The 16,601-nt window shown below is 36.0% G+C and overlaps 1 protein-coding gene across 1 annotated transcript in view; it reads left to right on the top strand.

Moving 5' to 3' along the window:
* CSMD1 (CUB and Sushi multiple domains 1) overlaps nt 1–16,601 on the top strand; it is a 1,016,474-nt gene that overhangs the window by 918,924 nt on the left and 80,949 nt on the right. Inside the window, exons 52-53 of the mRNA XM_009885090.1 lie at nt 99–287; nt 10,443–10,628. Coding sequence (XP_009883392.1) covers nt 99–287; nt 10,443–10,628 — 375 coding nt within the window. The remainder of the gene's footprint in view (nt 1–98; nt 288–10,442; nt 10,629–16,601) is intronic.

Raw genomic sequence — 16,601 nt, 5'->3', positions numbered from 1 at the left:
TAATGGTATTCAAAGTTTGCACATGTCATAAATAATGTGAACTTTGTAAATGAAGTGTGTTTTATGTGTTTTTAATAATCCCCTTTTTTGGCATTTAGCTCCCTATTGCAGCTTAAACCCTATCTTGAGGAACGGTGGAATTGTAAATAAAACAGGTGGTCCTGCTGGAAGTAAAGTGCGCTATTACTGCAAACCTGGGTATAGAATGATTGGTCGCAATAATGCCACATGTAGGCGTCACCAAAATGGCATGTATCAGTGGGATTCTCCTGTGCCAATCTGCCAAGGTAAGATAGTGGTTTCTTGTTGAGTGTGCTTCTATAATTTCATTGTAAAGAATATTTTACAAAACAAAGATGCAACATTGTCAATACTGCTGTACGCCAAGAGACACATTGACATCATGAATTTATCCAAATACATATTGAATTGTGTATTTATTGTGTGCAGACCTGAAGTATTAACAAGTAGCTTAATGCAGTCAAATCAGACCAAATGAAAAATACATTTTTAGTACTTTCTTTTATTTAGTTAAATACATATCTCTAAAGAGTCCACAGTTTATAGCGCTGTTGTATTACAGAACATTTTATAAAAATTCCTTACTTTTCAGGCATTAATTTGATTACTTTAGAAAATCTCTATACAAGCAGTGCCTTAAAGACCTAATTTGTAACTTCTGCTTTTTTTGTGTGTGTGTGGAGGTGTATCCTGGAGTTAGGCAGGGTCTACTTTAGCTAGTTCCAGACATCTGTTAAAAGTAGTTACTGTTTGTCAAATGTTTATAATTTTTCCTGTGTGAAAAGCCACACACAAAATACAAAGAGGAGTAACATAAAGTAGTACAAAACACTGAAACATGTTTGGGTTCAATCAAAAATGCTTTTTCACACATTATTTAGTAAACAATTAGTGGAGACTAAGGAGTTCTATGTCAGATAAGCTCAGGAATGTAGGGGAGAGGAGAAAGACTGCAAATTCTCTATATATCATATATGGCATATTTTAACATATTTTCATTTATGTCTGCTTCTAATCTGCTTTGTTTATAGGAAAATATGGTAGTAACATCCATATTTAAGACTTGTTGGAACTTCTTTGATTCAAACCTGTGTTTAGTTGTTCCTAACTTTGAAGACGTTAACAGCAGTTCTTCATGTCTCCTTCAAGACAAGTATTTTGCTGAAGGTTCCATCAAGGATGATACAGCTATTTCTAAAAACAACATAAGATGGAAGTTCTGTCTGGCACCTTAAAAAAAAAAAAAAAAAAAAAAAAGGTCAACTGAGGTTTGGTATTTTGCTTACTCTTCAGTTGAGGGTGTGTTATTTGGAAGAACTGTAAATGCTGCAGAAATTTGGCTGCAGCTGAAGAATGTGAAGGAGTACAGTTCACATCTTTTATACAAAGTGATTTGGTAGTTAAATATTTCTTCAGCATAAGCATTTTCATACCTAGATGGACCATGTGGTTATACCCCTTCCAGTCCAGGGAGAAGATCAGGCTACCAGTGTGTCACAAGCAGGATCTTTGCTTCCAGACTCCAGGATGTGTTCTCATCCCATATGCCATAATGTGTTATGCCATGTGTTATAGCATATGATGCCATTTGACCTTTCTTAAGGTCACCAAATCGTGGGAAAATCTGTATGTGGGCTGGGCACAAGGTAAGTTTAGGGACAAGGGCTGCTTTTGAGCTTACTTGAAATGCATTTTAGTTGCAGTAGCTGGTGCTGGCATAGGAACTGAAAGCTCAGAGACATTTTGCACTGAAGAACCTGGGATAATGACTGGGCCTACAGCTTGGCCAGAAGATCAGGAAAGTAGAAGATGCAATTCTGTTCAATATTAAAACTAAATTTAAACATCTGTATGTGAGCTAAAGTTTTGATTAATCTGTTTAAACATAGAAGTCTAGTGTCCTGTCCTCCATCTATCAGTCCAGAAAGGCACAAGCCCCTATGGTATATCCAGTAGACTTATCAAATGTCTTGGAGACCTAAGAATGTCTCAGGTAGTTCTAGACAACGGGAAAAGGAAATAGGTCAAACCCTAGCTGCTTAAATTCTGCTGTGGTTTATCTAGTCAATACTATCAGTGGAACTTTGGGAGCTATTCTGCTGGGTAGCCAGCAGGTGTCTTTTTTTAAAAGGCACTGAAATTTTGGCATCTTACTCTGGAGCTCAGGTACTTTGAGTGTGTGAGGTTAGGGACAATATTCCACATGTGCTAGTTAGGCTGGAGGAGGTGGGGTCATGAACGTTAAGACCCCCTAGATCATACTTTTCTCCAGAATTTAAGACCTCATGATTCCTCAGCTGTCAGGAATTATGTGCAGATTTACCCCATACCTTTCTACTGCTTATCCAACCACATATGACAGTAACCTGCTAGTATTACTACCAGTATTGTTCAACCAAATAACAGAGGCCTGTATGATGAAAATATGATGTTCCAGCACTTTAGAGTTCTTTAAAAATAGTGTTATCCTTTTTTTCTGAGCTTCTCCCCCTTTTTAAGAACTAATTTTTAAGTGGTTTTCTTTTACATTTCTGGTTTTTGCATTTTATGTTCACATTTTAATACCAATGGCATAGAAAGTCTTTCCAATTTGCCATTCTAACTTTGAAAACTATATCTAAATGTAATGAGGTGTATGAGGAACTATGACTAATAGGGAGAACGGTTCTTTGAACAATGTAAGAAAAAAGTCCCCAATTTTAAGGGCAGAATGGAATAATTCCCAGAAAGCGGGAAGAAAAACGTGCAGATATGAGCAGGATTTGACATGAGGTCTCAGGACTTGATTGTAGATAATCAGGTGACAAAGAGTACCAGAAAGTAGTAAATCCTGAACAAAAATCAGCAGACTCAAGAAAGTCATAAAATAATTCAGACAATGTGTCTATCCTTGTTATTTTATCACTATGTGCAGAAATAGCTGTGAAATTTCAGCAACGCATCACGTTCACATTACTTTTTTTTTTTTATAATTTTAAGCCATGTTGATAATTTTAACAATAGATGTGGCTGTGGGTATGTAAATTTCTGTTAGCAGTAGAGGGGAAAAAGATTTGGGAGATAGGGAGTGAGTTTAATCTTTATTAGAAATTTCTTTTTAATGTAGGATTCCTCAATTCTAATGTCACTTTTACAACTCTGACACAATTATTCCAACTTGTACGTCTGGATTTTTCAATAACCTCTGAAATGCAAAGTATGTTTCTAAATTTATTAAGTATCTGTTATCAAAATATATACATTCTCTTTAAAAATTAATTAAAATTACACATTTGGTCCAATTCATGGATTTAATTATAGGATGTTTCCAAATAAAAATGCCTTTCATTAATTCTGAAATGTCTGTAAAACCACTCCTGCAGGGTAACATTTATAATTAATAACTTGACTGTGTCAGAATTAATGTTTGTAATAAAATTTGGTTGTATTCTAAAACAGGGGAGGGTTTTTTTGCATATTTAATGTAACTATCAATTTTAGTATGAACACATCTCTAATATGGGTTAATCTGGTAGCATCAGAGGAAATTTTTGAATTCCAGTCTTATCAAATGCAGACATATGTAATAATGTCCTGCACAATATATAAAGAACTTGACTCCTATCTAGGAAATTAGAAGTTATTGTTTTTATTTTTATTTTATTTGTGAAGGAAAAAGAGAAACATGAGTCATTCTACATTCAAATTTTTTTATAAGCAGAGAAATTATCAATTCTTATTTAGTAGCAGAAGATAGCTGCTAAGAGGAAATAGTACCTGTCCCAGTAATGATCCTGGCAACTACATATGTATGTCATTATAGCCACTGCTTAGCTCACGTCCAGATCCCCATGCTGGGGGAGAGTAGGAAAAGAAGGCTGAGGCTCAGAGATTAATATATGAAAAAAGAAAATAAGAGAAAAGTTTGGCAAGAAGAGCAGTGAGAATCAAAAACTGAAAACAAGAAAGAGTTGTCAGGGTCAATATGGATGAGGAGTGGTGGGTTTGCAGGTATCTGGAGGCTGACACATGGTGGCAGTGAGAGTGTAAGAGACTGGCTGTGTTCCTCTGAGGGGCCTGAACAGATGCCCCTCTTTATCCGACATGTTCTTTATATACAGATCTCAGCCTTTGGCATTGTTCCTCCCAGCTTTTTTGTACTCATTCTTAAAAGAGTTAAAAATAATTTGAAGAATCTTGAAGAACACGTTGCTGCTTTTCAGCATTTGAGTTACTCCCTAGTAGATTTGTAAAAGAAAAATGGAGGTACCTGTTTTAAGAAAGAAGCTCTCTTGTCTGGATCGCAAGAAAGGCTCAAAAGCTATGAGTATGTCATGACAGAAATATAGCTGATGCCAACATCTCCTGCTTAAAATCCCAATTCCAGGTACTGTCACTATTGATTCCTCTGTGCTTGCTGAAGTGGATCGAACTGCATGGCTGAGCTGGAGACCCTTGTACTTTTTGCTGGGCTGAACAAAGGTTACTCCAGGACCATAACTGGGTTCTGTGTCTGCCCTGGGGTAGATGACTGATTACGTTTTTTTAGGGAACTGGCTAGAAAACATCCATTTGCACTTTGCCCAAGAGCCATGAGTCTGGGATCACCAAACTGCTTCTTCATAAAATTAGCTGTTCTGTGTGTTTGAGCATGGAATTAAACTCGGGCCTTTTACCTTTTTGGTAAATGTTGTTATGCAAAAAATGTCCCTCTTAGCACCCAGTCTTAAAATAAAAATATGAGGTAGGTAGCACAGTTTAGGAGTCTCAGTTTCCTCTTATAACATATTCTAAACCTATGATCATATTTTAAAATATAAAACAGTAATAGAAGTATAGTACTTCAGACTAAAAAAACCAGAAGTTTGAGGGGGAACCTGGTAACAATCTTCTAATATGCTAAATGTAGCTCCAAAGAGGAATGAAATAATATCTATATCCTTTCTAGATAGAGGAATTATAGCTAAATTTACTTCAAAAGGATCTTACGTTAGGCTTTATTTTTTTCTTTTCTCAGAGAGGCTAGTGAAACACTGGAATAGATTGCCTGTGGAGAATGTCAAATTTTCATCATTGATGGTCTTTCAGAAACAAACTGCATGAACCTTGGTCAAATATAATTTTGACTTGTGATAGGAAAATAAACTAGATGACCATTCATGACCCTTTTTTATACCCACAGCCCTAGACCACACAGCGCTGTTTTCAGTTTCTTTGTTATTTCTGTTCGTATCCAAATCTCAGAATTAGGATTTCTGTTGTATGGCTTTCCCTGATCTTTCTGGTAGGATATCAGAGGCATAAGCCACTCAGCATATTTTTTTGTTACAAATCCCACTTTTAGGGATTTTTAATTGCTACCTTTAGTTTTAGAGTATTTAAATGCTTTTATTAACACTATGCTCAATGCCAGAAACAGGTCACTAAATGATGATAAATGCTTGTGCATTAAATTTAGGGATTTTCCAGTGTATGGAAATAAACTCAATGTTTGACTGTAATGCAGTCTCCAGCTGCTTTTCTCTATGCAGTGAATTTGCATGCTTTAAATCCAGTTAAATCCAGTTGGCAGCTGGTCACTAGTGGTGTTCCCAGGGCTGAGTATTGGGGCGAGTTCTGCTTAAAATCTTTATCGATGATCTTGACAAAGGGATCAATTGCACCCTCGGTAAGTTTGCAGACGACACCAAGTTGGGTAGGAGTGTCGATCTGCTTAAGGGTAGGATGGGTCTACAGAGGGATTTTGACAGGCTGGATCAACAGGCCAAGCCCGATTGTATGAGGTTCAACAACACCAAGTGCTGGATCCTGCACTTGGGTCACAATGACCCCGTGCAGCGTTACAGGCTTGGGGAAGAGTGGCTGGAAAGCTGCTTGATAGAAAAGGACTTGGGGGTGTTGGTCAACAGCCAGCTGAATATGAGCCGGCAGTGTGCCCAGGTGTCTCAAGAAGGACAACAGCATCCTGGCTTGCATCAAGAATAGTGTGGCCAGCAGGACTAGGGAAGTGATTGTCCCCCTATACTTGGCACTGGTGATGACACATCTCGAATGCTGTGTTTAGGTTTGGGCCCATCACTACAAGAAAGTCATTGGGGTACTGGAGTGTGTCCACAGAAGGGCAATGAAGGGGAGGGGTCTGGAGCACAAGTCTTATGAGGAGTGGCTGAGGGAACTGGGGTTGTTTAGCCTGGAGAAAAGAAGGCTCAGGGAAGACCATATCACTCTCTAGAACTACCTGAAGGGTTATAGTGAGGTGGGTGTTGGTCTCATGTCCCAAGTAACAGATGATAGGACAAGAGGAAATGACCTTAAGTTGTGCCAAGGGATGTTTAGATTGCATATTAGGAAAAATTTCTTCACCAAAAGGGTTATCAATCATTTGAACAGGTTGAGTCACCATCCCTGGAGGTATTTAAAAGACGCGTAGATGTGGTGCTAAGGGACATGGTTTAGTGGTAACTTGGCAGTGCTAGGTTAACAGTTGGACTCGATGATCTTAAGGGTCTTTTCCAACCTAAACGATACTATGATTCTCTGATTCTAAATAGGAATAATACACAGGTATCTTAAAGATATATAGGTGTATAGATATTTTAAAGGATTGCCATAAACTTTAAGTTTCCTGGTTTTGATAAGAAATAAATTCCAGTAACACACGTGGAACATTAAAGAGCAACTAAAACTGCATCTCAGTTTCTAAGTAGTAAAAGGCTTTTCTGCTTGCGTTGATTACCTGTTCTTTGGAAGCAGTATATTTTTCTGCTGTGCAAGGTAATAGACACAATTAAGATTGAGTTATGTACTTTTCACACTCTGAACACATGTCTCCCAGCTGGAACTTGGCAGTCTCATCTAGTCATTGACCTAAGAAGCATGTTGACAATTCCTCACGTCAGAAGATTTCCTGACATCATTCTTTATCATTTTACAATCATATGGGAAGCTGGGAGCTTCAAAATACTTGGATGTGGGACAGTAGTGACATTGTTTCAGCTGTCCAAAGATAATATGCCATTTCAATCTGTTTACTTCAGGTAACTTTACTTCAAACATCAAAGTACTTTCTAATTAGTGAAACTGGCTGTGCTAATATGTTTTGTTTGGACACTACTGTTCTAAAAGCCATTAGTAGCCTTAAGAAATTAGTAGCAGCAGGAATATTTCTTTCTAATCCCATTTTCTGGGGGAGAAGCAAACAATAAACAAACAGATAAACTGTAACAGGAACAGTGCCAGAATGCCAAAACTGTTTTTATGATTAGTAGCTCAAGCAGCAGTGAGAAAAATCTCACAGTATGGCAGTACAAGATTCAGCAACAGCCGAGGAAAGAAGAGAGACAGTAGAGGACTGAGGTCCAACACTAAGAATAAAAGTGGTGAAGTCTGGCATAGATTTTGAGGTGCTTTGGTACGCTGCCCATTGCATCAGACCTGGCATAATGGCTGGGCCCACCTGGATGTGACCTGGGCATTGTACATTTTTTATTCTTTAAACTAACTTGCATGTAAGAGCTATTCAATCTTGAACTTTTCAGTATTTTCTAGAAAGGTTATTGCTAGAGGTGAAGAGCAAATGCTAACAGAAGTATTTGCTTTGAACATGAACTAAACAGACCTGGTTTTTTGTTTGTTTTCAAATGACATAATCAATTCTTCTTTCTCCACAGAAACCACTAAATACTTTGAAATTTATTCATGTTTGAAGTATTTAGAGGAAACTAGAATAAGATCCACCAGACGTACACATACATGCATGGGTGGATAGAGCGATAGGTCTGAATTTTGGGTTTATACTATTAAATGTATGCACACTTAACACAAAGAATGTTGGTTTGATATCAGAAAGGAGACCAGAAAAAGAAGTTGACAAGAAGTTAAATCTTAACCCAATTACATTCTACATCAAACATTCAGACACATTGCCACAAGGCAGAAGAGAACTGAGAGGCTTGTTAGGACAGGGAGGGACATAGTGCGAGGCTCTGGAGACACTGGAACATTGCACAGTAAGCATGACTGGAAATGGAGAATGCATAGGCATTTTTATGATGTTGTAAAACAGAGTGACGGTTTTAATTTTCTGTCAATTCAGCATGCAAACAAACATTTTGCCAATTTAAAATTCTGCTTACCTGACAGACGGACGGTCAGAATTGGTTCTGGTTGTAGGTAAAGGATTAAATTGGTTATTTGGGGAGTGGATAGAGCATTGCAGGTGCAGCTCTGCTACCTACTTTGAACACACCAGAGCCCTGAAAAGCCATCACTCCTGCTGTGGTCATCTTGTGCGGAATGACTCCTAATACAAAGACCTGCTCCCAGAAGCAACAGAACTTGTTTTTATCCTTCCCTTTCTCCACTTTCTCTAACACATTTAAGAGCAGCAAACATGGGTCTCCAGAACCCCTTCCTTACCACCTCTCTCTCCCTTCTCTGTCCCACTACTACTCCTTCTAGTGGCACTGAGAGAGAAATACTCAATTTTGAGAAGGCAAGAGCAGCACCGGTTAGGGTGCAAAAAGGGCCAAGAAGTTGTGTTACAAAGGAAGCAGCTTATTTTGGAACACCCCTACAGTTCCACTTCTATTAGCAATTTGACAGATTCCAGATGGAAGCAAATGACTGAAATGAACTAACCATTCATCATTTTATAATGCTTACTACTCCTCATTATAATAATACGCAAAGTACTGTGTTGAGTTTAATTCAAATGAATCAAATGTGACAACTTGGGAATACTGAAAACAAATTTGACAGTTGTGTTTATGGTACCATGACAATGTGTTGTGAAACTAATAATTTACATTGAATTGTGTAAATGATAATAAAAAATAGATTTTTTAAAAATACCTATTTTTACTTCTGTTTAACAGATTTCAGAAAAAGGCTGTCATTTCTTCTTTTGAAGAATTTGACTTTATTAAAATAATACAACTTCACAGTGTCAAGGGGAAAGGAACAAATACCCAAAGGACTTTTTAACTGTTAAAATATTGAATTGCTTCTTACAATTGACTGTATGTACAGAAAAGACATTTTCATTTGCAAAACTCCACTCTTTATTGGTAAATATTTAGAAATGAAAGCTTCAAAGCTGTGTTTTATTCAGTGTATTTACTGAAGAGCAATAAACTGCATGCCAAACTCAAAGCCGGTAGTGATTCTGTATACACATACATTAGTTTATATGAACTCTTTAAATAGATTCGTTGTTAGAATGTAATAGGTTCTCTGCTCCAAGTTACCATTTTGCAGAAAATAATATTATTTCAGAGAGAATACTATGACTTTCCCTTCAGAAGTGCCAAGGGGCAAATATAAAATCTTTACCACCATTACTGACTTATTCAAGCACCTAGAGTTAATCTCTGTGCATAAATAACTATTTTAAAATAAAGCATAGCATTAAAAGAAATTTTTAAAAGGGTACTGAAGAGTTGCCTTTTTTCTTTTCCTTACCAAAGTCAAGGGAGCTGAGAAGTCAGATGGCCAAAGTCAATCCTGCCTTGGAGACCTTTCCTAAAAGTGATTGAAATAAATATTTTTGTAATTATACTGTGCCCTAAAATTCTATGTTATGAAATAGCGTTAAATGAACTGTACTGAGCTCCTATAAAAATAAATAAATAAATAGATAAGCCAAAAAACTAGATGCTCCTAAAACTTCACTAACTTGACAGCAAATTAAACTTTGAGAGCTTAAAAGAATAACTGCTCATCTGGAGAGAAATTCTGAAGGAGCAAAAAAAAGTGAAAATAGTTCAGTATTTCCTTCGTAATATGGAAAATGAATAAGCCTGAATTCACATAATATTTTGCATTCTGAAGTGAATTAGTCAAGTATGTAAGTAAGTGTTTAAATATCTGAATAATGCCCTTAACTTCAGTGGAAGTTTTTCCTGTCTAGTCATATATTTAGGTGCTTTTCTCATCAGACAAAAAATGTTAAATTGAATTCTTAAATAACATTGTCTTTTATACATAGAACAAACAAATATGAAGTTTTGTTTATAGTAGTGCAGGAATGAAAGAAGCCCTGAGAGAATGGAAGCAGACTTTTAGAAAGCATTTAAGAATTTTCCAATTCATTGCTTCTTGGACAAAATCACTTTGGACACTTTCTTGACTTTTTTCCTAGCAAATAAACCATTGCTTTTAGCCTATGTTGAAATTTCTTTCTCTATAGTGTTTATTAAACAAAATAATGATATATAAAATGTTCTTCTGTATTAGATGCACTTCAATGTATTTATCAATGTTTTAAATACTGTTAAATTCATCAGAATGCTGTAAATACAATGGAAAATTAATTTCAGTTGTTATGAATGTGATATGTCAAAATTGCTAATCTATGTTTCTTATTTCAATGGTGGGACAATATTTAAAAAAATATATAAGAAAATGCCAATTCTTTTTCTTTTTCTTTCCTTTTTTTTCAGCTGTATCTTGTGGTATTCCTGAATCCCCTGGGAATGGTTCAGTTATAGGTAATGAATTCACTTTGGGCAGTAGATTGATATATGAATGTAATGAAGGCTTCAAGCTAGAATCTAGTCAACAAGCAACAGCAGTGTGTCAAGAAGATGGATTATGGAGCAACAAAGGGAGGCCACCTGTTTGCAAATGTAAGTGGGCATGCATTTCCCAAGCATATTTCCCTTGAACTTTGTCAGGAAAATCTTCACTGATGATGTTTAGGATTTATGTACACATATCCCCTGAACTGTCCATTCAGCAACAAATAATCATTTAGAATTTAGTAATGTAGAGGAGGACTATAAATTTGTTTAATTAAAAAAAAAAACCACCACCCTTGTTTATCTTCTTAAAAAAAATCTGAATTATAATTATTAGGTAATTCAGTTTCATTTATATTTTCTTATTGTGAATAGTGTGCTCTTCTCTATTTTCACAGTATAAAGTTACAACCACAAATTGTAATTTGTTTTAATATAGCTTCTAAAGTAATAAAGGCAAAAACTATTTCTTAAAATACTGCTCCTGTAGATAATAAAGCTGGATAAAAGTCCTTTAGGCTTCATTTTTGCCTCCTCTCAGAACTAGCCAGTGTGATGCAGACTCTACCATGTGACATGGCCTCTCATTTGCATTGGGCTACCACTGCCTATCTTTGTATTGGATCAAAGCAATAATTAACTGTGCCTGACTTTGAATACGTGACTTGAGATACCAATTAGGACATTCTCTTAAACTTATTAATTGCTATAATACTAAACTTAATTTTTTTTAAGACTTAATTTAGAATCTTGCACTAATCAACAGTGTATGTACACGCTTTCCAGATTCTGAATTTGAAAAGCACTTTAGTTTTCCAAAGAAGTAAAATTCAGCTTGTTTTTAAAGAAAGAGTAAAATGCTGTGAATATAAGAATTGTGAAGTTGTACATGATTGTGAAATGTTTTTCATTTATTTGAATTAATTGACAGCAAAATTGGTAGAAAATATTGCTGAAAGGTGCTTCAGGAGATCTTCTAAGCATCCCTGACAGATGATCATTTAAGCTAATCTTGAAGACCTTCCTGAGTACTCTATTTCATATTTTGCTTTTTTTTTCCCCTTGCAAATTTTTTCCTAGTATATAGTAGTTTAAAGACATTATTTGTTTTTGTATCCACAGTGGACAAATAGAAGTTATTTTATTCTTCTTTTATTTTTTAAATGTTTTTGAAAACTGATGTTCTTTCACTGTGGTGGGTTATCCTTGGCCAGCAGCCAGATCCTCATCCAGCTGCTCACTCATTTCCCTTCTTCAACCAGACAGGGAGAAAAATAGGATGAAAAATCTTGTGGGCCAAAATACGGACAGAGAGATTACTGTCAGAGGACTCGATTTGGGAAAAGTTAATTTAATCTATTGCCAATTAAAATAGGGTCAAATATGTTTCAGGGAAAAAAAAAAAAATCAAACCAGCACTTTTCTCTCCCTACTCCCAGGGTCAACTTCACTCCTTTGCTCTTGACTCTTCTCCCCACCCCACGCAGTGCTGGGGGATGAGGAACGGGAGTTGTGGTCAGTTTATAAAAAGCTCCTCTCTGCTGTTCCTTCTCCCTTGCATTTTTCCCCCTTTCCAGCATGGGTCTTCTCCATGGGCTGTTATCCTTCAGGATAAAATTACTCTAGCATGGGTCCTCCATTGGCTGCAGTTCCTTCAGAAAATATCCACCTGCTCCAGTGTGGGCTGCAGTGTGGATGTCTGCTCTGGTGTGGTCTTCTCCACAGGCTGCAGCAGGACACCAGTTCTGGTGCCTGGAACACTTACTCCTCCTTCTGTGACCTTGCTGTTCCCTCTGCTGCTTCTCATTCTTTTTGTTCCCTCCTCCTCTGCCTATGCAGTGTTTTACACTTTTCTGCATACACTTTCCCAGAGGTGCCACCATCTTGGCTGATGGGCTCAGCTGTGTCCGGCAGTGGGTTCTTTGGAACCGGCTGTGTCCAGTAGCCCAAGCCTCTCCTCATAGAGGCCCTCGCTGCAGGACCACCCCCCCCTCCCCCCCGCCACGCCCCCTGCCAACACCTTGGCTCCTGCACCTGATACACTCAGTCACCTCTTCTGTAGAGATAACTGTCTTGCTGTGATTCATTCTCACTCTTTCTTCATACTTTTTGGACTGGTGGTTCTCATTGTTGCCCTCTGGACAATCTCCAAGTCCTTTCTTGAAGGACAGTGCCTAAAACTGAACACAGCAGTTCCACAGAGTACATAAGAAGGATTATTCAAAACCAGCTGTGATCACACAGACATGCTCTGAATTCAGAGGCACGTGCAGAAGGAAGGCGGTGCTCCAGTGTATTGAACTGTACTTCATTCTCTCAGAAAAAAATTGACAAGGTGCAAAGAACAAAACTTGAATGATTAATCAGCAGAAATATCAACCAAATTTTTGGAGGGAAGAGGCCAGTTAAACTAACTGGGGATTAAAAGGACTGAATTAATAACAGTATATCTGTAGTGAAAAAAAAAGCTTGTATTATTGAAATGATCAAACTTAACCAGACAATGAGTACCCTGTAAAACAAAGCTTAATTATTAACGTTTAGCACAACTTTCAACATAAATTGTTTGATATTTATAATAGCCTACATATATATATTTATAACACTTTTTCTCTTCTTTTTTACTTTTCTAAAAATTTATTCAGTTTGAAAAAGAATCCTGTTTATTCTAAACCCAGAAGTGCTAAATTAAAATGCTTGTGATCTGCATGACAATATTAAAATCAATATTTTCAAAATGGATTACTATTCAGAAGCAGGCATGCTTTCCCCAAGAATTCTTACTTGAAAAGTGCAGAAAAGCTTAGATAATCTGCATAACAACCTGTTTTTGTAGTATTGCTGCTGTAAGGATAAATGTATTAAGTCTCCAGAGATAGAAGCATCTCAGACTCAATGAGCAGCAAACACAGCACGGAAAGGTAAATGGTAAATAAATTAATTCATTTTATCCCCAGGTCTATTAAAATGAAGGTTGAAAGCAGTGCAGTTTGTTTTGCAAAGTATCTCTGATAATATAATGCCTGAGGCAGACATTTGAAATTTCTTTTCATTAGAAGCATTTACATCAGATTTGAATCATGAGAAATATGATTTGTGCTGGTCATACAGCAAGACACAGATGGATCGGGGACATTAGGCAATTGAATTTAATTACATGAAATACCAATCAATAGATATTTATTAAGAAAGCTTAGCTGAATGACAAATAAGTAACTTGCTTCAATTATTCTATGTAGAGATCTCTGGCACATGATGAAGGGAACTAGAGATGTCTATCTGTATTGCTATTTAAAGCCTTTATCAGGCACTACTTTAAATGAGGCCAATTTAAATCATGTCTCTAGTAGTAACTTTACATAAGAATACATGATACCATGTAAAGTATGCAAAAACTTTCTACTGAAATTTGTAAATTCGTACATTACTGTTGGTCAGAGAAGTGAGTCTGATATACTGTTCAAAAAACCATCCTATCCAAAAGGTGTAGATATATCCGAGAAATCTGAATAAATCAAACAACTTTAGTCTCAAACTATAGATGAACACTGGTGCTTGCACGATTCTTTCCTTACTGTATGCCACATAAACTGCCCCTAATACCTTTTACGCCAACTAATATCATTTGGATAACGCTCGAACAGAAAGGAAAGAATGTGTAGGCATGATTAGAAATTTAAGGTTTTAAGTTGAAACTATAGTTAGCAGAGAAACGTTGTTTTATGTATCATCCACATTTTTACACACCTGTAAGTAGTCTTGTGAAAAGTCGTAAGTTTCTATCTTTCTAAGATTAAAATAAAACCCCCAAACTAGAAATATCTCTTGGGAATTTTTGTCTATTCCATTTAATCAGATATCATTTGAATTTTGTCTGCTACTATGGAAATACAGATGCTGATTCTTGCAGTGTCAAGTTAAAAACAGAAGAGAACACAAATGAAATTTCCTTCCTCTCCTTTGGATGATATAATCTCTTGCTATTATTGTATAAAATTGCATCATTATAGCATAATTATTACATTTTGTTTGTGACTAATTAGTGAACATTATTCTTATTATTTAGTGCCCAGCTTACTTCAGAATATATATACCATCAAGTGCAGAGAAATAAGGTTTTCCAAAGCAAAGACTGAAAGATGGAAACAGAAAAGGACAGCTGTCAATACAAAATTTAGATGTGTTTGCTCCCTAAATTCAATCCAGAGCTGCACTTGGGTATTGAAGTTATTTACTGAACAGAGAGATTCATGCTTGGAATAGTATCTGTAACTATTTTGTAAAGAAAAACAAAGTCATCTAAAGATGTCGGTGAGGGTCAGTCCATTCATCTGAGACGCTTCTTTTGTTTTTACAATTTTTAATTATATTTTTAAATATTTTTCACCATGTGTTTGTTTTCCTGCATAGCTTTCTCCTTCTTCTGTGAATTTCCTCTGATCTAGAAATCTAGATTTTTTTCAGTGTTCTGGAAGTGATTTTCCTTTTTCATCTTTGACAGGGGTTTTTGCTTTGGGTACAACATTTCAAAACTGATAGAAATGAGAAGAGAAGTAATACACTTTTTTTCTTGATCAACCCTGTGACTTGGACTATCTCTCTGCATTGCATGTTCTAAAGATAATAAATACGAATAATTATCTTTTTGGAAGTCACTAAATATATTTTCTTAGGCTTTTTGATTTTGTGGACACTTGACACTGATTGTTCATGAAATAGAAATACTGATCTAAATCTTGGGTTTTCCCTCCACAACAATTGAACTTCGCAGTTGATGTTGTTAAAGTCTATTCATAGCTTAAATATGTTCTTTACTTTTTCTGTGAATATTATAGAGAAACAGTTGGTTTAGACCATTCATAAGAACTGAAAGAACTACAAAGAATGAGTTATGCCTCACTGTGTCAGTAGTAGAAAATGCATGATGTGGTAAGAGGAAACCACTAAGAAAATTAGTATGAGATCTAATCAATGAAGGAGGTCATACTAAGCCTGTTCTGAATCAAAAGGGAACTTCTTTCTTTGTTTAGTATGTATACTTTAATGCTATTAGAGAGCTTGCATTTCCTTGTTCAAAAATTCAAGTGCCATGAAAAGAAATAATGAGTTTGCTTTGACAAACAGTGCATTCCAGTGCTAGAAGCTTCTGCTAGTTTGAGATGTGGTAAAGTCCCAGTGTTTGCACTAAGGAGAGTTGTATGTATGATACTTTTAGAAGAACTAGGGTGAACGTTAACACACAATTCTTTTACAAGTCAAGCATCACTTTTTTCATGACAAAGCAACATAAAAAGAAATGTTCTGTGGGCCAGCAGGAAACATATATTTTTTTTTTAATACAGGCATTTTTGCATGCTAGAAAATGTCTAATGTAAATTTTTAAGCTTATAAGGAATTACGGTTAATGCCGAGTTTTAGTTTTGGTAGATATGTAGTAGAAAAATGTACAGACAGCTGACCACTTGAAATTAACAGAAGTATAAACTTTTTTGTTCCATAGGAAATCTGCAGGCATAAAGCTGCTTTAAAAAATATGCAGAAAAGAGCATTAAAGTAGGATCTAGTTAATGAAAAGCAGAACTTTCAGTTCTGTGGACTGTCTGTGGGTTTTTGACCAGATCTAGGGAACTGATTTAAAATATTGCACCAGAAGGTGAAAGAATAATGACAGCAAATGTTATGATTTACTTCCATGTTTCTCTTCATGAGATCAGAAGACTGAATGTGTTCACTTATTGCAAGATCATGACGTCAAATATTTTTCTGATTATGCCAAGGTATCCTACCAGTTCTCTAAAGCTAAATACCATAACTTGTAAACCAAGAATATGAATGTATACAATATTATACTATATTTCTATGTAAGTACGTATAAAATGTACCCATATAAGTTTTAATGCATTTGTCTTGGCGCTGAGATCTGGTCCAGTATATGTTTATTAACAAAAATATTGCTGAAATAAGATAACTTGTTAGCTTCTGTTGTTACTTGCTTTCTTTTTCATAGTGGATGCATAACCTAGGAAATTGAGTTTGTGGTTAATTAATTTTTCTAACATTCTAATTGCCTGGGATGGTCCC

Source organism: Charadrius vociferus, unplaced genomic scaffold (assembly GCF_000708025.1).
Source record: "Charadrius vociferus isolate BGI_N301 unplaced genomic scaffold, ASM70802v2 scaffold345, whole genome shotgun sequence".
NCBI lineage: Eukaryota > Metazoa > Chordata > Aves > Charadriiformes > Charadriidae > Charadrius > Charadrius vociferus.
Note: the sequence above shows the minus strand (reverse complement) of the source record. Positions and strands in the feature narration are given on the sequence as shown.